The sequence below is a fragment of the Drepanopeziza brunnea genome (genome assembly GCF_022702325.1).
Source record: "Drepanopeziza brunnea f. sp. 'multigermtubi' strain 214-2 chromosome Unknown ctg9, whole genome shotgun sequence".
Classification (NCBI taxonomy): Eukaryota; Fungi; Ascomycota; class Leotiomycetes; order Helotiales; family Drepanopezizaceae; genus Drepanopeziza; species Drepanopeziza brunnea.
Window position 1 is genome coordinate 2344629 of NW_027094072.1, and position 24219 is coordinate 2368847.

Genomic DNA, 24219 nt, shown 5'->3' on the forward strand with positions numbered 1-24219 from the left:
GTTTTTTTCTCTTTTGACGAACTTCGCGGCCCAACCGCATGCATGCATGCATATGCAGCGAACGCACGTTTCGATTTGCAACGCTCACGCTTACGCTTACATGAGACTTATCTATCCTATCCCATCCGAGCCCGTGGTTCCCATGATGGCCAAAGCCCCAGACGGGGATTAGTATTTCGTTTTCTGCACTTTTGGCACTTCTGCACTATAGTACCTACCCACCGTGTTTATCTCCCCACCCACCCACCTAAACATCTGAACGACCGTCTGGTGATTCTTGCTCGTCCGCGGCTGCTTCGGAGGACGGCCCATATCGTCGGCATCTGCGTGTCTTTTGAGATGCAGCGCAGTACCGCTTCCTGTTTGGCTTGGAGAAGACCTAAGCGAGCTGACCGCGGACCCAGAGTCAGATGTCGGGGACCCGTTCTCCTCTGTCAGCAAATACGGCGTACACATCACATCTTCCATCCCTTCGTTCGGATTATCAGGGACCCAATCATGGATCTCCCTCGCTTCGCACCCCTTCCGCCCCATGAAATGATCTTCGATGTGATCTGATCTCTCCGCCCATGGCTCGAGCCCTGTCTGATGGAAGCCCACAAGCTTCACGCAGAACCCGCACCAAAATGGCATCCTGCATGTTTTTATTTTATTTTTGAAATCTTCCGCCTTGGAGAGGGCGTGATGTTTCTTCAGGTGCTCAAGGAAGATTAGCCGACGGTAGAAGACCTGTGAGCATGAGGAGTTTAGAAAGAAGGGCACGGCAAGGTCGCAGCGCCAGGCTTCGAGACGGTGTTGACTAGTTTCATGGCGCTTCCAGTCGTTCTTGCTGCCAAAGCGCTTGCTGCAGGTAGCGAATGTGCAGCCGTAGGGCCGCGAGTGTCGCTTCAGATGTTTTCTACATCATTTCCATTAGCCATGTCCGCCCCGGCTTCGGAACAAATGAGGGAGCTAGAAACCGTACCTGAGCTCGCAAGGCCGGCCCTTGAACTTCCCACACTGTTTACACGTAACCTGGCTCCCGATTTTGTTACTCGCTGCTGATCCTCGGTTCCGCACCTCCGGAGCATGTATCGGGTCTTTCGCAACGGTAAATCCCTGGTCGCGGATGATTTCCAAGACTTTCCCGGCTTTCTTCTGGGCTTCGTCTTCATGAATTGGATATAAAAACGGAGTATCTGCAGAAATATGACCAGGCTCCCCTCCGTAAGTCGTCACCGTATGTGAGCTAGCGGTCCATGCATCTCTGGAATAGCTTTTCCCACTGTGCAGGCTGCTCCTCTCGTGCTCCGCAGCTCGAGCGGACGTGGCTGGATCTGAGATTTTGGCCCCAGCTAATGCTCGCTGGATGACATCTGTGAGCTTGGCGTCTGTGACGGGGGCCTGGGTAGCCAGAGTTGTCGTGCTTGGGGGGCTGACTTGTGAGGGATCTTTGAGTGAAGAGTTAATATTATGGGATGGGGTCAGGACGAGGCTTGTAAGTGTCGTTCTGCTCTCTGGAAGCTGATCTAGTACCGGCAAGGCTTTCGATGGCTCGAAAGTGGCGGATTGAGGCTCCTTGGATTGAGCGACTTTGTGTTGTAGCACCATGGACTGGTTCTCAAAGGCATTAAATTGGAGTCCCCCGGGGGCGATTAGATCTTGGAATCGATTAGTAATCTCCGGGCACGGGTGATTCCATTCAGCTCTCGTGCGTCTGGCAAAACTTTCCTGCATCACAGGCTGTGGTGGCTGAACGATTTCAGAAAGTTGATGCTGTTCGGCTATCACCTCTTGGTCCGAATGGAGACCTGACCTCTCAAAGAACTCAGCGCTGTTAGCTGTCAGCAACTTCCGTACATATTGCCTTCTTTCAGCTCCACCCACCGCCGGACCATATCGTCAAATTCACCGCCACTTCTCAGGCAGTTTCCATGCACTCTCTTTAGGTGGCTCCTGAAATTATCCAGTCGCGGCCATGTTTTCTCCTTAGATTTGCACCCCGGCACACGACAACGGAACCTCTTATTCGATGCATTCTCCTGGATATTCGATGGGTGCTTGCTTTTGATATGTCTGTCGAGGTCGTTGGTGGTACTGAAGCCATCTTTACGAGCACATCCAGGGACTGAACAGATGAAAGGCCTGCGGTGTCGTAGATCATGTTTCCTGTACTTCATTAGTTCGTACCGTATCAATTTGAGTGAGAACCGTACTTGAGTTCTGAATTTGTCTTGACGAATTTGTCGCAAGTAGGGCAAATAAGAGCAGGAGATTCAGCTACGTGCGAATTTGGAGACGTCCATGAGGTTGAGGTTCGGCTATTACCATATCCGTGGAATGAGTGGAAGTCGGGCACGGAAGTGACCGAGCTATAAGTATCTTGATCTCTCTCATGGACATCCGCAGTAAACACGGATATGTTTGCGACACTACGGCGCGTCCCATAATCGGAATCCGAATTTGGTACTCCAAACTGGAAATTCAATGACTCCACTGGATTTTGCTGACGATAGTGCCCTGAGTACGAGCTCGGATCGCGATTGAATGTCTGCTTTGACATGGAATCTGCGGTTGAATCTGTGATAAGCCTTGTAATTGGATTCCAAGGCCCGTCATTTCCTGCGTACCACTGGTGGAGCTGATTTTCGGGCGGTCCCCGGCTGTGTCCATCATTGGGAAGCATCGAAACCCCAGGGTCACTCCCTATATAGTCCATTTCTGGCAGTTTCCTCAACGAAGGCAAATCTTTGTCCACGGGTTGCGCTGGCGGGAGATGCGAGGACAGCAGTTCTATTTCCCTTGAATACATTTGTCCCGCGTCGGGAAATGCAAGAAAGTACTGGTTGATTAACATCAGAACAGGAACAAGATATGTAGCAGCTGGAGACCTATCGTACTGGGCGACTACCAGTGCGCTGGTAACTTGATTGGCTTGCCATGGTCACTGCGAGGTATATGCATTAGCTATTGGACAACCAGAATATACATATACATATATGTGCAGGAATGGTGATCAAACCGTTATGAATCCCTCTTGGTGAAAATAGAGAGTTGGGTTGAGTAGAGTAGAGTTGAGTTGGGCTGAGTTGAGTTGAACTGAGTAGTGAGTGAGTGGGTGAGGGGCTGACGGCCAGGATCTCGGTGAGTGAGATGGGCAGCGTGTGAAACGAGGGATTGTGGCCCAGCAAACAGCAGACAAACAAGTAAACAAACAGCGGTCAAGCCATCGGATCAGGAATCGATATATGTGTGTAGATACATATATAGATATAGATACAACCTTACAGATATAAGAGACATGAAAGAGACCGAGAACCTGAGAAACTGAGAAAATGAGAAAATGAGAAACTGAGAGACTGTGGATAGAGAGAAAAGGAGTACCGGTACGAAGGATGGTTGCCACGAGTCAATGCTCCTGTTACCCTGCCTGGGAAAGGCAGAAGGAAGGCAGAAAGTGAGGCGAACAGCCGAGGAATAGGCAGCAGAGGATGCAAATGCAATGGATCCAATGCAAATGCAATCAATATTCTTCCTGTATCCCGCCTCATCAAAAGACACAGATCGCAAGTAGCGAAGATGTATCCAACACCTAGGCGATGCTCGCGAGCCGAGATCCTAAGGAAGCGTGATCATCACGTGGACCTCCCTCGCAACACAACACAACATAACCGCTTTGATATCGATACATAGTTAATACATGACAATTGTAAGGTATGGTTCTGGACTTCAGCCATTTGAAGCCAGCGTCTGTTCCTGAGGGAGCATGATCATCACGTGGACCTCGCTCACAACAACAACAGCTTTGATATCGAGATCCCGGATATCTCGATATACAATGCATGACACTTCACTTGAAAGGTACGACCCTGGGCTGCAAGCATCTCAAGTCAGCGTCTCTTGTATTTGTTTTGCTATATACAACGCTCGCTACTCTACTCCACTTCTACTCTTACGGTTAAAAAAAAATGCGTCGTTGCTGATGATCTGCGGAATTGTTTGCTCCCTTCATATGCATGCATGCATACCTATATGCACACTTTCTCTATTCCACTCTCTCCAATCCAATCTCGGGCATCTTCCTCTCTCGCATACCACAGTCTCAAAAGCCGTTCGAGGGGCCCTCTTCCTTATAGATCCATGAATCGTGGATCTCCAGACTTCTTGCGTTATTCATTGACTTCAAATTCCCGGACGTGGCTCCGGTACCTCCCCAGCCAGTAACACACAGGCCATCGACCATCAATAAACATTGGCCAGTTCAGCAGCAAGCGTCCGATGCCACCAGCCTCAGCTCTTTTCTTCGTGTTCGCGTTCGCATCTCATGGACCCCAGAATACGCTGCCGTCATTGCCCGAGTTCTTCTCTGCAATCTGGCGATGGAGATCATCCAGAAGAAAGGCAGGATCGAGACGAGACGGAGTGCAGCGGAGAGCAGAGATCAGTCAATTAACTGATCCTGTTAGAGTCCGGGTATTCTTCCTTGGTCAGCGGCTGTATATCCTATCAATGATCACCCGAATCCCGAAGCCGCATCTCACAGACCGTTACTCACCCCGTGAGTGGATGAGCTTCGGTTGGCCGGCGGTCTGTCAAATGTGACAGCTGTACAGAATCCCGAGGCTCGGCCCGTTATTGAAGAGATTTCGGGCCATCTCTCCCTGTTTCCGGAAGATGGTCCAGTCCGTTGGCCATTCTTTCATGCAAGCCCAACCAAGAGGGAATAGAAGCCGGGAGCCCCAAGCTACTGTCCTACCATGGATACCCAAGTACCGGGATCGGGTTGACCTTTGCATACTACAACGTCCAGCGATCCGAGCTGCTCTTTATGTCACCCAAGCAAACACTGGATTTAGTTATAAATCGGTCACTTCTCATATCTTGTTATGTTGAGTTCCGTTCTTCTATGGATCATGGCCGAGGGCTCCAGAAGTACACCCTGCAACTTGCTCGACTCGACTCGAGGCTATCAATCTTCCCTCTCAGTAGCATTTACTGGGTGTCGTGTACCTTGCTCGGTGCAATCTTGTACTCCCACCTCGGCGCCGCCGTCCATTACAACCAGAATTCTGGGTTTCTGAGCTCCACACAGACCTGTCAATAAGGAGGCGATTACCAACAAAAAGCCTTTCTCATTATCATGTTTGCTACATTACATTGCTTATCATTTCCGCTCGGCTAGTAGCACTGCATACATGTGCCATGGCAGTATATGGAGACTGGCAGCGAGAATTGCAACTCCGGCAGACATTCCTCGAGAGGATACAGAACCGAGGGAACACACTCAGATTACAAGCCTCTGAAATGTAACAGAACAGCCAAATCATCTTCACTGAAGAAATCTCCAACAAAGACCAGAGACGTGGATGAAGCCATGGTTACCCTACACCCTGCTCTACTCGAAATATAAGTTGACGCCCTCTTCCGCTTGGGATTTGCTCATACAAAATCTTCCAGTTCCGTTTGCTTGCCTATTTGCTGTTTCCTACGTATACCCGAGTCGCAGATCAGGATCTTCGCTCGTAATTGAAACTCTTGGCTCTGTTTGTGAGTTCGCCTTCCTCTGTTCCAGTCGTGGATTGGTGAACTCAATCAGTCCACTATCTCAGACCTCTGACAAGATGATCAAGGTAGCTTGAATCGCCCACAACTCGTTTTTAATCGTGAATTCGAGATCGGTCTTTATCTTTCGAGACCACGCCCTACCACAGGCCAGAGGAACGCAGGCAAACCCACCTCTCCTCCTTTCGCCCTACTCTTGTTCATCCCCAAACGCATCTCAACCTACCCGCTCGCCATCGCGAACTTGAAAACCCTGGGGTAATAAATTATCGGGTCCACTTACAGCTCAGGAAGTTTTCTGAGGGGGTGCAAACGCATCCTCATCCCATATATCCATCTCGAAAATCCCAAAACTCGTACTACGTACCACCACCTATGTGAGTGCTCCTTACTCCTTACCCCACATGTTCATCCGCCCAAATTTCGAATCTCCCTCCCATGAGTCTAGATCCCGCTCGCTCGCTAACAAGCAACCTCGACAGCAGAACGAAGGAGGAGAAGAAGAAGAAGAAGAAGAAGAAAAATAAAACGAAAGAATACAAAAAATAGGATGTGCGACTGGGAAGACTTCCAGTTCATGTGCGGCCACGCGAGCTCCAAACTCCTCTCGCACTGCCACTTCGCGCGCACAGATCCCTACCACCAGTGCTTCGGCGTCAAGGTCGTCAAGAATACCTGGGTGCAGAACGTGGCGTGCCAGCCATGTCTGGACGCCGCGAGGGCCGCCAGGGCGCAGAAGGGCCGTCGTTGAGCTAGCTGAACTGTGCACCAATAACGACGACGACGACGATGACGACGATGACGACGACAACGACAACGGCGACGAAGACGCACGACGACGACGGCAACGGCAACGGCGACGGCGACGGCGACGACGACAACGATGATGACGTCCACCTACACCGAAGGGCCTCAGCTACAAATCGCGACGTGGACCCCCAGCTTCGAAGGGATAAGAGAGGCTGTAGTCATTGCATAGCTACATAGCTAGCTATATATCCAGCTGAGGAAATATCCTTTGCACGAGATTAGATAACATGAACCTCTCTCTCTGCTTTACCTCGCCTACTCAATATAAGCACTAGCTGCTGTCCTCACCTCTCCCTAGAAGAAGAAGAAGAAGAAGAAGAAGAAGAAGAAGAAGAAGAAGAAAACTCTACCAGTGCCATCGTCTTCCACGGGGGCAATTCGACACTAAGCTCGCCTCGAACCGCTCTTTTGCATGCCGAGCTCTGTGTTTTGCTCTTTTTATCATTCGCAAGTCTGCCTAGGCGGTTGTTGTGGTCTGGAAGCCTATCTATTATTACTGTCTCCTTTCCCCCTCCCGCCGTGCAATGATGAGTAAATGAACAAGCAAGTAAGTAAGCAAGTAAGTAAGCAAGTAAGCAAACATGTATATATATATTTATATATTTATCTCCGTACCACAAGAGCTCATCCCTCTTTTTCATCTTATTATTCCCCAGATAGGGCCGGCATGAGGCAGGAGAGAATCGGATTATTTAACAATAATTCATGCCCTATCACACATCAAGCTTTTGCTTCTTTCAACATAGCTATCAAATGAAATAGAAACTTGAATTGGAAAAAAGAAGAGAGAGATAGAGAGAGAATTGAAAATGATATACTATTTGAAACTGGAAATGGAAATCGGAATTTGGAATTTGTGGTTTTGAAATTGGGGTTTTGGGTGCTCTTCGTGCTAAATGCATGAACTTGATTGGGTTGGGTTGGGTTGGATTGGATTGAAATGGAATGGAATGGATAGAGTGGAATGGGCTTAGAAATGAATCTATAGGTGTTTTTGGGCTGCTTGCTTCATTGCTTGCTTTTCTACGTGGGCGATGAAGTGGTGCTGACTAAAAAAAAAAAAAAAAAAAAAAAAAAAAAAAAACGGAAAATGAGGAATGTATGTGAGATAATTGTGGCCATAGACGTCGGGATGACGCGTAGAGATAGAGGTTGAAAATGAAAGTGAAAGTGAGAGCGGACTGACAGAAAGAGGAAATTCGCCTGCTCGAATTGGGAAGTAAACAAACGATGGACTCATAGGACAAGCATAGGACAAGATTAGCGAGGTGGGAACCTAACTTGACTCGGCTTGGCTTTATTCAACTTCGCATTGTACGTTTTGAAAAGAAGAGAAAGGGGCAAGCCCAAGGAACGCCACACATACGCCTCTCTGCTCCCGGGTCCAGTCCATGCTGATATTTTAGCAGGAGTTCGTCTCCTTTGCATCATCATAGCATACCAGAGCATTTTCGTATACTCCGTATTCATCAACCTTAACCACCCCACAACCCGCTTCGAATTCGGATTCCTTAACAGCCTCAGCTTATGATATCCTTTATCTCTTCCCAGTCTTCCATATCCATCCTATCCCATATCACGCACGCATTTTCGACACGCAAGCGGGTACATCGCAGGGGTGACAAGCAGTCTACTGATTAGTCGCCCCCTCCACCACGCCGACAATGTTATACCGCTTGGAGAAGAAGGTCAACCAGTCCTCGAGCACGCCCTTCTCCTTGTCGGGCAGGTCGGCCCAGTCGGGGCGGACGTCTTCGGGCTTCGTGCTTGTCATGCCCAGGGCGCGGGAGGCGTCGTGACCAGCGAAGACTAGAGGGAGCATGGACTGTCAGTTATGTGTTTCGCTTTGCCTTGGTTGGAGTATAATCAAAGGAAGGGGGTTTTGATTAGGCCTAAGAAGCACATTGGGGTTGTAAATATGGGTGGGAAGGAGGATACTTGTCGGGCCTGGAAGGGGATTGAAGAAGAGCAGTGGCTGGGAGGAAGTACCATGGTATGAGCCTCCTGGGACGTAACTCTTGTTGCCTGTTACATCGAAGACTTTGCCCTATTTGATATTGCCCCATCAGCCCCATGCTCGTATCTTTTGCCAGGAGAGACAAATCCTCCAATCCCGGGGTGATCGCGTACCTTGATAGCAACATAGCAGAGGTTATCTGGTGCTTGCGTTCCTGCTGATGTTTAGCAGAATGATTCTTGCAGGTTTTTGAATAAAGGATAAAGTATAGTCGCTTGAGTATTCGAATTTCGCCATACCGTTGCACTTTGCAAGGAACTCGGGGGAGATGGGATCGCTCTTTGGAGGGGCGAGGTTGACGGGAGTCTTGGGTTCGAATTTGCCAGTCATTGTGCTGATTGCTGGGTTTGATTCTAGGTATAAAAAAATCCACTTCTTGGGAATTTCGGTATCGTTCGGGAAAATGGAAGAAAACCTATCTGGTGTTGAGGTAGCGAGATAATAGGGATCGGAAACTCAAGTCTGATGTCCTCGGTACGTGGGGTAAATCTGATTATTGCAAGGTCTGTTGGTGCCTCATTTCGCAGGCATGTCGGCATTTGAGATCAAGCTCCGAGCTCCAAGTGGTGACTTTAGGTTCAGGGCTTTTGAAGCTATTCAGAAATTTGGAGCTGCACGACCACCTGCAATTGTGCTGCTTCTCTTCGTATTCTTGCCTTTGGAGCTGTACCTGCCTTGGTACGCTACGTGGAATAATGTTCGGTCCACGGTTTCAAAGCGTCTTGCGCCCTGCAGCACAGTACCTTCAACAGCAACGCAGAGAGGCCATGCGCCATAATACTATCTTGCACCAGATGGGACAACACAGATACAAATCGGCCGGCAGACCTTTCTGGAAAGCTTCAAGGCTGCTCTTCAAAGAGTATCCATATTCTGTGTCCGCTGCTGTATTTTTGTAAGATCTACCTCCATGCCCCTCCGAATCCCCTAAACTCTTCTTTACCGAAACCTATATTGACGAAGTACATGACGATCATAGTATTCTCATGGGCGCCGGATCTCTCCTGTACACAAACTATTACTACCATAGCTACATCATCGGGGCCTTCCTGAAATACCCGGAGCCGGTGGCCAAACAACTCCGCAAAGCCCTTTACTACACCAACATGTCACTCGAGCCCAGAAACGCCATGAAGTACTACCGTGAAGCCCTGCGCGTCGCAGATGAGATGAACGTCGACTCCTTCTCGGACGAGATCATGGGCATCAAGTTCCATATAGTCGCCTTGCTGGAGCGGGTGCAGCACTATCAGAAGGCCATCGACGTGCTGGAGATCGTCAAGGCGGACAATCTGAAGTGGATTGAGATTTTGGGAAACAAAGAGGGGAATCAGGGAAAGCGGAATCGGATCCTGGGAAAGACGGTGAGTATTAGCGTTAAGCTGGGGGAGCTGTACGCGAATCAGTATGTGCTGGAGAGGGAGAAGGCGGAGGAGCAGCTGGTGTGGGCCGTGGAGACCCTGTTGAAGGAGCAGCAGAGGAGGGAAAGGGAAGGAGTTAAGGAGGGGGAGGGGGAATGGTTGAGTGCGGAGGAGATTGGGGGCACCTTTGAATGTTTGTTTACCTTGGACAGCCGAGATTGAGCAAGGTGCTGACATTCGGATAGCGCTGGGTCATCACTATGAGGAGATGAACCATCATTACCTCGCTGCGCCGCTATTCTTGCAAGCGCTGATGCGGAGTCCGCCGAGGAGCTGCCATACCGCTGTGTTGAGTAAGTCCCTTCTAATCCACTCCCCTCTGCTATCCACATATTGACATGACCAGTGAACAACCTCTCCATATCCCTCGCCCAACAACTACCTCCCTCTACACCCGATTCGATACCAATAACCCGAACGCAACTAATAAGCAACGCCCGAGCCTGGGCTGAAAAGGCCATAGCCCTAACCTCTAAAATCACACCTCCAGAACGCACCGAAGAATGCGATGTCGGCTGTGCGGTCGCAACACACAACCTAGGAGAATTCGCCGAGATGGATGGGAATGTGGAGGAGGCGAGGAGGAGGTTCGAGGAGGCGAAGGTGTTGGCTCGGGCTGTGGGGTTTCGGGAGGGGGTGGCGAATGCTGAGAAGGGTTTGAAGAGGATAAAGAAGAAGGCGTGAAGTGCGGATAGGTTGGCTAGCGTGTATATGTCGAGAGTGTATGATACGGATATGACTAACGAAGCGAAGAAATTGACGCCTTGTCCCAGATTAAAAGAAGGGTCCAGACTCTAGTAAACTGGTCCGAATTAGTTCTCGAAAGGTAGATATTATCAAAAGAAATGGCAAGCCTTGATTAGTTTGGTCTTTCCAGATGTAGTAAATTAGCAGATGAGCCATCTACTCCGTCAAAAGCGCGCTACCTCTTTATACTACACCAACCATCCTCCGAATTCAACCTCACAGCTTCTCATCATAATCCTGGAAAATTTTCTTTTCTCAACGCACATGTCTCTAGCCCGCGATATAACGAACGCTCAGGCGGGTATGGTAGTACAAGATATCGATCACTTCGCTACTAATACCTACCCCAAAAGTTCTCTCTCACCAACTATACATACAGGGTGACGATATAGGTAACCATACCTCCGACTCAAAATCAGTGATCACTCCCAAGCAAGCGTTTCGCCACCCTCCCGCGCTAGCGCGAGCTCTTCTGTTGACTCCTCGCTCGCCTCGCTTCGCTTCGCTTCGCGACCACCGAGGCAAGGTTTGTTTGGACCTTCCTCGAGCATCTGGACTGATGGACTGACTGAGTAGGTTATTGGAGCAAGAAAATACGAAGTAGCGAAGTACACGAAGTGGACGAAGTAGACGAAGTAGGTACTGCGCGTGGGGTTTTTGGTTTCAGGAAGGAATAACGGTCCGCGGCTGCTGGGAGATGAAAAGTGGCTCGCTGGGGTTACCTGGTACTTCTCCTAGCTAGGGATGCGGAGTACAGCTAGGTATCAGTGATTATCTTTCTGCTTTTCTGCTTTTCTGCTTTTCTGCTTTTCTGCTTTTCTCTCAACACGGGGAGGCCTCAAAAGAGTCACAGCGGATAGGATGGATGCTTCTGGCTCAAGGATAACAACGCCTGCTATTCTTGATACTCTTATCTTAATTAAATGTGGCTTTGCAGGCAAAGGCGTTCAGACTAGCACACCCACCCAAGCTCAAAGCTCAATGTAGCTCTAATTGCCAAGGATGGCAAGTCTTATCAGTCATCATAAGTCTCCTCGTAGGCTTCCTCGTAGGCCTCTCTTGCTTCCTCGACCTCTTCCCTGTCGCTACTGCTCACGGAGTCCCCGTCTTTATCAACCTCTGGCAAGGGCTCATCCAACGGTGGTGCGCCGCCCCCGCTGTTGCTGTTGTTGTCGTCGTTATCGTCATCTGACGTCTCCCGTTAGCATTTCAACTCAGAGCGGGAGGTGAAGGGGAGGGGAAAAAATGAATCAGGTCATACCGAGAGCATTGGCAATGAGGGCTCCACCGACGGCGCCAACGGCAAGTCCAGCGGCAGCACCGATCATCATGTTCTTCTTCGAGTCGTCCTTCTTTTCCTCCCGGTACCCGCTGGCACCACCGCCCTGATATCCGCCTTGCTGGCCGTCATAGCCACCCGCCGCGCCATAGCCAGCAGCTGCGCCATACGCACCTCCGGCAGCTGCATACCCGGCCCCGCCGGGCTGATCCCCGTATCCGCGGCTAGCGTCCATGGCCGGATAGGACGGGCCCGTGGGGAAACTCCAGCTCACCTTGCTGGTGGAAGTGTCCAGGTAGGCCCAGCGCTGCCCAGCAGGATCCCACAGCGCCGCCCAGCCCGGCGGGAGCTGCGGCGTCGGTGGGATGCCCGCCGCTGGCGTGCCGTAGCCCTGGCTCGGGGGCGCGGGTGCCCCGTACGGGCTCGGAGCAGGACTGTACTGGCTCGGGGGTGCCCCGTATTGGCCGGGAGGGGGAGGGGCGCCATACTGGCCGGCAGGAGGCGGGCTCGAGTAGGACGGATGGGAGTTGTACGCTACCGGTGGGGGAGCGCCGTAGCCCTGCTGGGGCGGCTGCGGAGTGCCGCCGTAGTAGGACTGCTGTTCGCCTCCGTAACCTAGACGTGGCCATCGTGAGGTGGTCAGCGAGCTCTGCTTTCTTTCTCCGTCACAGATGGTTGATGCTACGCAATGTATGGCGAAGAGAGGGTGGGGGGGTTGGACGTAAGGCACACAAACTCACCCCTCGTTGCCTCTTGGGCTTGGGGCTCCTCCTTCTTGTCACCATCCCTCTTCATCATCCCCTCGAACTCCTTGTTTAGCTTGGAGAAAAACGACATCTTGTGTATAGGGAGTAAGATGTTTTGGTAAGGAGCTGTTGAGTGAATGGGCAAGGAAGAAGGACAACGGTTTATGTACTCTGTATGCAGGACACGTCGACTGATGAGCGACAGATAAGAAATAGAGTGGGAGAGCAAGTGCCAAGAGGGTTCCTTGTAGCTGCACGGATGGGTATGTATAAGAATGTGTAGGAATAGTTGTAGCTATCCTGTACTTGTACGCACTTTGTACTTGTACTTCTACTGTAGATAGTGGGTAGGGCGGGCACGACCACTACAGTACTCACGGCATATCAGTTGGCCAAATTAGTAATAAGTATACGTACCGAAGGCAGCCTGTAATTTGCTCGGGATCTTTCTTTCTCTAGGTACTTATGACTTCCCTGCTTCGCCAACGAGAGCAGTTCCAGAGTCGGTAAGTAAGCGAAAGTGAAAAGGGCTCGCTCGGCATCAATCCGGCAAGCAAGAAACGGTTCGCGGTTCGATGTACGGGAAGGCCCGAAACTCTATCTGGGCGACTAGTCCATCCAGCCCGCCGTCAATCACGATCGTCAAGAGGAGGGTTGTTCCCTCTTCTTGAGTCCTGACCCCTAGCTCTCGCGCAACGTTGGTCTCTGTCACTCTGACAATTCTGCTGCTCAGTTGAACTTCTCTTCTCTCTCAACTGTCTGCGGCGTTTGTCGTCCGTCGGAGAATTTTTGCATCCTTTCAGCTTCAACGCTGGCATGAGCAGATCCTTGAAGAGCTGAATAGTGAAAAAGAAAATTGAAAAATGCCTCACCAATAGCCTTGGCTTAGTGAGGGGCATCGAATGAATCGATTTGGCCATATATAGTACAAAGGGAGCGGTGAAGTGTTGTCCCTGGTCCGATAAAGGGTAAGCTGAGCTTATTTCCATCGGTCGGTCAGATAAGTAGTAACGTGATTTTCCAAGAACTTCTAGAGAGCTCCGTGCATTAGCTGGCTGGCTATTTGGATCTGGACCTTATTAGGTAAGTTTGAGCCCCAGACCGAGGAGGGAGAGGGAGGCTACGATTCTCTGCCTGTACGAGGTGCCTCTTGCGAACCTTCAGCTTTCTTTGGCGGCAGAGAGTCTGGAGAGCCGAAATTAAATCATTGACATGCGACGTCTCTTCGAAGAGAAGTTCTTTTACCGGCGGTTTCGAACCTCCTTCTTCCCTTCTCTCGAATACTACGCCGACTACGATCTATACCTGACGGGCATAGCGGCTGAAAAGACTAAGAGGATTTGCCATAGGAAAAGAACGTGTAAGAGATAAGATAAGAAAGGCTTAATCCGATTTGACCGAAAACGCGGTATTGCGCCTTCGGAAGAGCGTTTTGCAAACACATTAGCTTTACGATAAAAGAGAACGTTGTCTATACGTATACGGATCGAGGCCGCCCGTAGAGCCACGCGCATTCGATAGTTGACTCCAGAAAACTCGGCGCGTATTTTCACAAAATACTTTGAAAGAATTTATAAAGAGTTTACTATATCGCGGGATTAACGACCCGAGGCTATTTAAAAGAGAGCCGTTCCCCAACATGGTCTTTACTCTCGATTAGATAGTCCTTTGTATATAATTCCTTTACTTAGCACGTCGCCGTACCTTATAAGAGGTCTCAGGGCCTAAGCATTGCGTTTTGGATACTCGCCCGGCGTTAATGAATACAACAACAACAACAACAACCGAGGAAGTGAAAATATAGTAAGTAGTGCTTCGTTCGATCTCCGATCTAGAACCGTTAATTTCAGAAAGTTTATATCGTACCTTAAGCGCTTTCCACAAAAAAAAACAAAGAGACATTTCACGTGCAGCCATCTGTCCCCTCCTACGCGTCGATCTTTTTTTTTTTTCCGGACCAAGGACAGAGATTGCAACGCTCTGAAACTCTAATCTCGACTTTGCTCTTTCTAAGTGACTAGTGTGATTGTGAAAAAATAGAAATAAAAATAAAATACGGAAAGGGAAAGATACTCTAGATTGAAAAATATCTGATAGTGGAGACGGGGGATGAATCGGAAACGGAAGCCACACAAGGATCTCCTACTCCTAGTACTTACCACCTCACGTACGCACTCTAGCGAGCCTCCACAAATTATGACTATACTACTATCTGCCTGAGCGGTTCTCATACTCCATGGTATCAATTCATCTCTTTCACGCACTGCTCGATCTTTTGATTTGCATGGATGACTTAGATCGTGACGACTATTTCACAAGAGGGCGCCGGTTCGGCCGGCGCCTTGGGGTAGTCAGTCACATGTTCTCCTCGTTGTTTACTTGCTTGCCCCTTTTCCTGTCTGTAAGCGAGAAGGGCAGGGCAGCCGCGGAGTTTCAGTTTCGACGCCATCATCAGCTTCTGAGGATTCGAGCCATGGATTTGATAGCGGGGTGTGATGAAAAAGTACTCTGTATGCCTCTCAGTCCGAGAGGGTCGAGAGCCTCGCCATTCAATTCAATTCAATTCAATTCAATTCAATTCAATTCAATTCAATTCAATTCAATTCAATTCAATTCAATTCATAGATTCACAGTCGTGATCGACGCGACGAAACCTGAGATACAAATTATGCCTTTCTCCAACAGCGGAGCCATCAGCCTTTACAACCGGAGACGCGAAATCCTTCTTCTCGAGCCCGCTCGTGAAATTGGAATAGATGGCCGCGACGGCATACTTGATCGCTACTCCCAGGCTTTAGCATGTACGGAATACGCGTCGGTCGCGCGGGACGACGGAAGGGGTTGGGATAGATGGATGGGTACGTACAGTATCTGGCAAGGTGATTGCCGATGCACATCCGACTCCCGCTCCCGAAGGCCCAGAACCAGCGCTTCATCTCGACCCGCTGCGCCGGGCTGGCGTCCAGCCACCGGGCCGGTCGCCACGCCTCCGGCTCGGGAAACACGTCCGGGTTGCGGTGGAGGGAGTAGGCTGACGACTGCACGCGCACGCCCGGCGGTATGTTCTCGAAGCCGGCCAGGCTGCAGGGCGGTGATGGGGTCACGCGAGGCTGGCCCCCTTCCGCGGCCGGGTAGAGACGCAGCGTCTCCTGGATGATGGCATCCAGGAGCGGCAACTCGTCCACATCTTTGGGATCCGGGAGAGCCGGAGGCTGTGAGGCACACGTCTGATCCGACGGGTCGCAGCTCATCGATGGCGAGAGAGTGTGGAGCTCCTGCCGAAGTCGCTCCTGCATATCCCGATGGCGGGAGAGCTCGTAGTAGATGTAGACGAGGGCATCGCCGCTGGTCTCGAGGGTGGCCGCGTTGAAGTCAAGCATGTCGCTTGCAATCTCCAGACGGTGAGAGGCCGACTGCGGCTGGTTTGCGCCGGCTGGCAGTCTTTCTCCTTCGTCAAACTCCTGATCCGCTTTCGCGAATGCCCGGCGCCCTTGCACATACACGATCGGGATATCCTCAACGCGGAGCTCTAGCTCCGTGGCCATCAGCCGCTCGGCCGCGTCACACTTGTTGAGAAACCAGGCTTCCAGTCCTGTCCTCGCAGCGGTGACATGTTGAGGCACAATGCCCATGCCAAGCCATCCCGAGACGGATACCAGCGTTGGAAACTCGCTGATCCAGAAGAGATGCGGGATGCGAGCGAAGTACTGACTCAGGTGCCACTCTCGCGTCTGGCGATTCCGGAGAAAGTCACTCCCTAGCGACATTCCGAATTGGTAGGCTTGCAGGAGGTCCAGCGCATATGCGCATGTGAGGGAGTGGATCTCGACTGGTCGGCCGGCCTTGGCTGCTGAAGAAAACACAGGCAGAAGTCGCTCGAATATTATTGTCGTTGCCGATGCCCTCAAGGAAGGACATGAAAATATCTTCGACTTGGAGAACACGTTTGCAAACATCCGCCGGCGGACAGAATGCTCCTTGCTGTGCATCATGCTGACCATGTTAGCTGCCCTGGTACACTGTTAGCCGGTTTGGTTCACCGCAGGACGCAATTCAAACTGGCCCATAAGCTGAGAAGCGGTTGAAGTAATACTCCGGCTTGTCGAATCCACCGATATAGATCGTCTTGACCCCTTCATCGTAGCAGTTGATACTCAATTCATTGGGGCCTAGCCGGAGGATCGGCCCTTTCGCTTGGTGGAGATGGTAGAGAGTGGTATTCTCGAGACCAGCCCATCGAATATAATAGATCCAGAGCCAGCAGAAACGAGACGTCGGATGGGCAGTAGGAATCTTTGAAAGGGGGGAGAACAGAAGGGGGCGGACTATGTATACCAGGACTGCAGCGATACCGAGAGAGAGTATACTGGCAACTGTCAAGCCTGGGATCAATGGCCCGGCACCCATTTTTCAGAAAATCAGTCTTGGTTTCCAGGTTGGAAAACACGGCACTGATTTTAGATCTAATTGAGTTTCCCAGATATCAGCCGGTCGAGCAACGCAACAAACCCGCTGACATCAGCCCCCGTGCATCATGGTATTCGATGCCTTGCTTCATGCGTGAGAGATATACTATACTCTTTAGTGGAATGCTGCGTATCCGCCTAACCACAGGAATGGCTTCACCATCCTGATACGCTGGAATGCTGCGTATTCGCCAAACTACAGGAATCGCTTCGCTGTCCAGGTAGGTCAGCTGAGGATAATACTGCATGTCATAATCTCGCATCGTATCTCGGACTCTTCCAGTTCAGAGCCCGCCTTGATTGTTCCGCAGACTTGTATATTACTGATCCTTGGGTGCCCCTCAAAAACCCCAGAGATTGATTCACTATTCTATATCATACATCTACTTCCAACCCGTCCTCTCTTTGCCTGTCTTTAGCCACCTTCTGACTCCCAAGTATGTGGTTCTTGCCGAACAATATAGCGGGTTCTTTTGCAAGCAGTAAATCTCGCGAAATGGCTATTAAAGGCTCAACTGGAAGACTAGATGAATGCGGGGTATGTATGTGATGGGCAGTCATTGTGCAGACATGTCGTGTCAAGGTTGTACAACTTCGAATCTTTTTGGTCCCTATCTATGTATTGGCACTGACTATGGCACCTGCTACAACCATACATACTTGCTCATATCGCACGACATGGAAAGATCGTGATATCACGTCACTGGAAGATTCATGTGCTTCATTCTTCCCGCTGGTATGATCAACGGCGATTAATATATCTGAGGTAGCGATGAGGGAGGTTCAATGGAAGTTCTCAGGAGCTAAGAAAGTTTTGGATACTGACATTGTAGATCAGGACTGAGTGATGGCCGCAACGGGGGGGTTTTTTTGGGGGAAGGGATTCTTGAGAATCAGTAAGAGCTTTCCGGTGTTTGATGTAGATCAGATTTCATTTGATGATCCAGAAACAGAATTGGGAGGGGGGGCGGTTGGTAAGTCAAGGTATTCCATCTTACCAACACGACTATATTGCGGCTGATCACCTCACATATCAGGACCAATAATATATGTCCAAGCTTCAAATGAAAGTTTCCATGCTTTCAAGGCTAACCTCCCGGGGGGCTACGATTCTTTACCTGTACAAGGTGCCTCCTACGAACCTTCAGCTCTTTTTCTTTCTTTCTCCTGCGGTAGAAAGAGAGATAAAGAGTCTGGAGAGCCGAAATTGAATCATCGACATGCGACGTCTCCTCGAAGAATTCTCCTTTACCGGCGATTCCGAACCTCCCTCCTCCTTCTTCTCGAATACCACGCCGACTACGATCTATACCTGACGGGCATACCGACTGAAAAGACCAGGAGGATTTGCGATAGAGGGGGAACGTGTATAAGAGATGGGATGGGAAGGGCTTAGTTCGATTGATCGAAAACACGGTACTGCGCCTTCGAAAGAGCGTTCTACAAACACACCGGCTCTATTTAAGGGCTACGAACGCGAGCCTTCCTAGCTCTACGACGAAAGAGAACGATGTTTGTACTATACGGATCGAGGCCGCCCGTAGGGCCACACGTATTCGACAGTTGTCGAGAGAAAACTCGACGCACATCACTATGAATTGCTTTTAGGGGGTTTACAAGTGTTCAGCTATTTGACGAGAGGTTTTCCCCAACGTGGTTTTTACTCTCGATTAGATAGTACTTTGTATATAATTCCTCTACTTAGCACGTCGCCGTACCCCATGGGAGGTCCCCAGGGTCCAAGCATTGCGTTTTGGATACCCGCCCGACGTTAATAAATACAACAACAACAACAACAACAACAACAACAAGGCTAACCTCCCCCCCCCCCTTTTTTTATTGAAAAATATATATATATATATATATATAAATCAAACTTTGAGTTTATAGAATGCCGCTTGTCAAAAGACTGGTCGCAGTAAGCGCCAACGGCCATTTCCAGCCCGATTCTCAACAAGCTAAATCTCACACGCCGTGAGAAAGAACATGATGAGATGAAAAATTACATACCTGGCTTGAGAGCATACATACATGCTATGGAGCAACCATGCCTCCACCGCCACCGCCTCCGCTCCCGCCGCCCTGGGAATACCGGGAAAATGCACGCACAAAGAAAATGTTTTCCACCAGTCGATGCCACAAGACGCCGCAGCTACAGACAATAATATTATTTTACTTATTCACAGCTCAACAAACTGATAACACATCCTCTGGTCAAAGGGATAGGCAGGGGGAGAAGCAACCCGCGAGCGAGAACTCGGCTCTCTCCTTCCCTCCACTCGCTAGAACCCCATCGCTCCCCGAGGTAAGTATTACCCGCCGAATGACAGCTAATCATACATGGATAGATAAATCGTTTTTAAAAACTCGACGTCTATATCATGTATCGGATATCGAACCGAGGGTATGCTATGTCATTCACAACTTGCCAGTGTCGGTGATGTGGCGCCCGGAACCTGTAGACTTAGCGAGGCACAGAAATAAGCGAGATCGGGCAATACGAGCAGTAGAGGATAAAAGAAAAGGCCGAGTTTGCTTTACAAGATGAGAGCGGTTGGTGCTCTCTTGGATTCTAAAGCATGGAACTCTAAACACAGAGTTCGGGCTCTGCTGTTCGTGTCTCAGTAACGCCTTCGGTTCGGATCTATATAGAGATGTAAACAGGTCAGATGTAAAGTGGGCAATCTTTGAGAAATCGTTCCTGCTGTTTGAATCCAGGCTACACATATCTATCGATCGTCAGTCGTCACTCGCGCCTTTCGCGCCTTCCGCCCATCTCCGACACAACAACAGCTCAGCCAGCCCGTCTTACGGTCCATGGCCATCTTTTCGTATCCCGCGATGCTGAAGACTCACTTACTCATCATCAACAAAACAAAACACCATCCAACATCCACCAAAACTTAACCACATCGTTTCCCGCTCGCTCGCTCAAGCAGCATCGTCATATTCAGGTCCCGCACGCAGCAGCAGTAGGCCTCCAGAAGAAAAAACACCGCTCATACACGATACAGAGGACGCCGAGCTAGCTAGCTAATTGGATAACATTCAAACATGGTATTCGGTTCGTATTATCCCTCCCCGCACACCGAACGCACCATGGAAAGCTGAGACCGTACGACAACAAGAAACAGTCTCCGTCATCGAGAACGCTCGTCAGGCAGAGGAAGCGGCTAAGTTTGTCGCCGGTGCCGAGCAAGCACGTCTGGTCGAGGAGATCACCCGCTTCGTAGCCGACAACCCGCGCCTCGATCTCAGGGAGGTGTTATCCAAGGAGGGCTCGGAAAGATTCGGCGCGCTGTTCGTCACGCGCTCGGTGCGCGAGAAGTACTGGGGATACGGCATGACGCTCGCGTTGGGCCACAGGGTGGGTCTGGACGAGCACGCGTTGCCGGAGGACGGCCCGCCGGGTCTGGAGCAGACGGAGACCTCGGAGCTGTCGTTTCGCAAAGAGATGTTGAAGGTATGGACGGCCGGTTGGGGGCGGCGAGACGGTTCCAACTCCTGGCTGATTGATGAGTTTGGCAGGTATTCGTATTCCTGAAGGGGCCGGTATCGCCCGCGACGAACCTGCGCTTTGTCCCACAGTCTCTCCGGTGTCAGGACTCGATTCGCTCCGCGATGGGCGTGATCGGTATGGCGGGCGATACGTTTCTCAAGGAGATCTATGTCGACCGCTTGCTGCCCATACTTTTCGATGTGGGTGCCACCAATCTAGTCCCTACATCGTTGCTCGGCAGATGCATGTCCTGACCTGGACTTTAGTGGTGCCAGGAGCCAGGCTTCCTCGGTGTCGACATCCACAAGGAATCATCACGACTGAACCACTGGCAGGAATGCCTGGTATCCGGCCCGCAGCTCCTGGTTTGGTGGTTGGAACCATTAATCGGCACCCTGAACTTCCGCTACCTCCTTCAGCTGGGCAACGCGGATGACCAGCAGGAGGTGTTCAAGCACCAGCTGCTGATCTACCTCGCGGTACGGATGTGCAAGCTGGTTGATCGTCTCTACGTCGCCGTAACGTGCGACAGCAGATATCCGCCGCGCTGGCACACCCAGCAGGATCAGGATCATGACCACGGCATATACCACGAGCACCTTCATGGCATGTCCAAGGTAGAGTTCCCCCTGCAAAGTCAAGTTGAAGCCTCACATCGCTCATCTCATGCAGTTCTACCGGGAAACAGGTACCGTCGATGAGGATGTGGAAGTATCTCGGTATTCGGTCCCCGTCAGACTCTGGCCCTCGTATCAAACCCTCGTGCCCGTTCACAAACTGCATGACCGAGGGGTCTAAGTTATCTCGGAAAGCCCGGAGAGGCGGAGTTGGGTCGGATAGAGTAAATTGATGGTGGTAGTCTTTGCGGCTGCCTACTTATCTGATCCAGGGATTACATGCGCATGGCAGGCAGAGAGCGCGAGTCGAGGCGCCGGCGTGAAGCAGCCACTTAGCCACTCTCTTTAGATTCCCTACTGCTGCCGTTGTCCGCCCATTCTGGCATCAAATCATTGAATAGAATTTCTCAGATGTGTGTCTTGAGCCGCACCGAGCCGAGCCGAGCAGATGTGATTTTGTTTTTGTGAGACCCGTGTGAGCCTCATCTTTAAGCATTTATGAAGTGGTGTATGAGAGTCAGTCGCTCTGTCCTGCTTCTGGTTTCTCTTTTCTCTTTTCTCTTTTCTCTTTTCCCTTTTCCCTTTTCCTTTTTCCCTTTTTTTTCCATATAATTTGCTGTCGTGCGGTAAATAAGGCTCTAACACTAGAAACTGCAATGCGCATTGCAGGTCTACTTACTGCTTGCCGTCAAGACTTTCTTTCAGACTTTCAGACTTCTAGACTTCTCGACTTCTCGACTTCTAGAAGCTAGCTGGCTGGGCTTAATTTGGAAACCTTCATCTCCGTACTTACCTGAGCAGGTATGCTCTGGTTTCCGGATTCTTGGAACACATAATTTACGCGAATAGCGATAAAACACAAGGAGAGAGGTACAGGAATTTACGCTGCTCGGGGGGCGAACACGAGCACAAGCACGAGGACCTCCTACCTACCCACTCGCCCGTCAAATCCCTCTTCGGATATGGACCCAAGCCAGAAATCGCTCACATGTCGCTAGTCCATCATGCCACGTGTCTTCCGACTGTGTTCCCGCGCTCCTGAGTAGGATGGAGCTCCGAATCATACATGTATGTCCCTCAACCGACATACGTTGTAGTTTGCCAGTTCTGAAGTTCCCCGTCCGGAGCCACCCTTCACCGGTGATCTTTGTCTTCGCTATACTCCTGGCCTCAAGGAATTGGTGGCCGATGCTATTGGCCTTGGTCCTCCGGATGCCGATACTGCTGACGCAGCTGCATCTGCTGGTTCTTCTTCTCCCCAGAACACGAGGGTGATTCCACAGCCTATGCTCCAGATAGCAAGAATACCACAAACACCCTTGAAGAACAAGAAATCCCATCTTTCATATTCTTCTGCCGGATCTCTGAATGGTCGATTCTTTGCGGATGCGGTGTCTAAGCTCGAGGTAGTCCTAGTAGCTTCGATCATGGCGACTACCAACCACACACAAACCAAAACCCAACGACAAAAGCAACGTTGAGGCGGAGGCCATGATGGGACCTGGGCCGGCTGGCAAAGCAACCGCTCATGCCACGCAGCAGGATTGGAATAGAAACTTACACAGGTCTAATGGGGGCTCTGGACGATTTATGGGTGAATAGCGAGAAATATGGAGAGCCTGGTGCCTTGGTCAGCTCTTGCCGGGGATATCTCTCGACGACGAGACCGAGTCCTAGGGTACGAACGGCCGGCTTGGTTGAAGAGCTTGCTGGGGATAAGAAGAGGAGGGTGAGGAACTCACAGACTGCAATGGGGATGCAGGTAATTGATAGCGACGGTGGGGTGCAAGTGGATGGGGGTTGATGATGCTGGGTGGATGGATGTTTGTTTACCTATAGAATCCAGATGATTCTGAGCGGGAAGTCGACGTTTAAATAGATAGGTAAATACCTAGATAGGTCGAGGGAGAGCAATCACGGGGAAAGAGCCCTTGGTTGCTGGTGGATTGGACACGACATGACATGATAATGGTCAAGAGCTGCCGGTGGGTCGCTGGTGTGGTAGGGCCGTAGCTTGGAAAAGGGGGATGTTGTGAGGTTACTGACGATCTGGTACTTGGAGATGACAGGATTTCTGGCGACGTATAAGCTTGAGAAAGTGAGAAGTTGCAATCGGGAGAGAGTTGATTGAGAGAGAGAGAGAGAGAGTAGGGATCTGAAAGGGAGAAGGGCACAACTGTAAAGTACGTACCTGGGTATAATATCATGAGGCCATGGAAGATGATGCTGCAACTTGAATACTTCTAAGCCCTGTTGGATAGGAGAAGGAATCTACTATCCTGCATACGACGAGCTGCGCTCTCTCCATCATGTAAACTGCATCTCGTTGGGTCTTGACGAGTACCGTCCCTAGGTCGTTACATTTGCGTTGAAAAGTCACATGAATCAAGGGTAGAGTAGAACGTGATCTGGCGAGTCGGCATAAATAAAGCGGGAGATAAGCGAGAAATCATGGATCCCAAAGCACCAAAGTTTATATCTGTCGGCGCTTACCTACCTAGATCCAAAATGGAAGGCCCAATCGCGCAATAGAACGAAGTTTCACTCGATCGATCCCCTACCTAATCACGTGACAGATTTCATGCTAGCTCGACCGCTGCCGAGGGGCGGCTGAAGCGTTTGCCACTTAGCACTTCGTGTCCGGCTCAAGTTCATGCGCCAATTAGTATTATCTGGGTTGCACGGCTACCTACTCTCCGTACGCAATAGCTACCGTTCGTCGGATAAAGTTGCGATTCGTACGATTCTTCTGAACGGGTTCGTGCTTGTCTAGGCAATCCCACGCAACACGAAACTCGGGAAGCTGGACTTGGCCTGTGGGGGTCGGGGTTGTTGTGTTGTTGTTGTTGTTGTTGTTGTTATATTATTTGTACACGACCATGAAACAACTGCGGGATCGTTTCGAGAGCCTTGAGAGGGAGGGCATCAAGCACCAACCATGGAGTAAATGAGTAGGTGAGTGGCATGGCCAAGTGAATGGAGATAGTCGGTTTTTATGTGAAAAGGTGAAATGTCAAGTCGTGATTGATCTGCGAGGCGGTCTAGACTCTAGACAACGATCGAGAGGCTCGCCAAG

The 24219-nt window shown here is 50.5% G+C and overlaps 5 protein-coding genes across 5 annotated transcripts; 1 reads left to right on the forward strand and 4 right to left on the reverse strand.

Moving 5' to 3' along the window:
- Window positions 1-168: 168 nt before the first annotated feature.
- On the reverse strand, window positions 169-2921 carry L3040_005841 (uncharacterized protein; the record flags this gene model as incomplete). The annotated part of the gene is made up of 5 exons (XM_007287842.2): window positions 169-898; window positions 965-1813; window positions 1867-2148; window positions 2196-2821; window positions 2880-2921. The coding sequence occupies 5 exons, from the start codon at window positions 2919-2921 to the stop codon at window positions 169-171; spliced, it is 2529 nt and encodes an 842-aa protein (XP_007287904.2).
- Window positions 2922-7981: 5060 nt separating this feature from the next.
- On the reverse strand, window positions 7982-8698 carry L3040_005842 (uncharacterized protein; the record flags this gene model as incomplete). The annotated part of the gene is made up of 4 exons (XM_007287844.1): window positions 7982-8160; window positions 8341-8398; window positions 8482-8522; window positions 8608-8698. 4 exons carry the CDS (start codon window positions 8696-8698, stop codon window positions 7982-7984), a joined length of 369 nt encoding a protein of 122 aa, XP_007287906.1.
- A 2853-nt stretch (window positions 8699-11551) lies between these two features.
- On the reverse strand, window positions 11552-12652 carry L3040_005843 (uncharacterized protein; the record flags this gene model as incomplete). The annotated part of the gene is made up of 3 exons (XM_007287846.1): window positions 11552-11724; window positions 11798-12430; window positions 12556-12652. 3 exons carry the CDS (start codon window positions 12650-12652, stop codon window positions 11552-11554), a joined length of 903 nt encoding a protein of 300 aa, XP_007287908.1.
- A 2523-nt stretch (window positions 12653-15175) lies between these two features.
- On the reverse strand, window positions 15176-16968 carry L3040_005844 (uncharacterized protein; the record flags this gene model as incomplete). Its single annotated transcript, XM_066154671.1, has 3 exons — window positions 15176-15342; window positions 15428-16572; window positions 16625-16968. 3 exons carry the CDS (start codon window positions 16966-16968, stop codon window positions 15176-15178), a joined length of 1656 nt encoding a protein of 551 aa, XP_066011518.1.
- Window positions 16969-20081: 3113 nt separating this feature from the next.
- L3040_005845 (uncharacterized protein) lies at window positions 20082-21324 on the forward strand (the record flags this gene model as incomplete). The annotated part of the gene is made up of 5 exons (XM_066154672.1): window positions 20082-20091; window positions 20156-20490; window positions 20556-20726; window positions 20793-21143; window positions 21199-21324. 5 exons carry the CDS (start codon window positions 20082-20084, stop codon window positions 21322-21324), a joined length of 993 nt encoding a protein of 330 aa, XP_066011519.1.
- Window positions 21325-24219: the final 2895 nt, after the last annotated feature.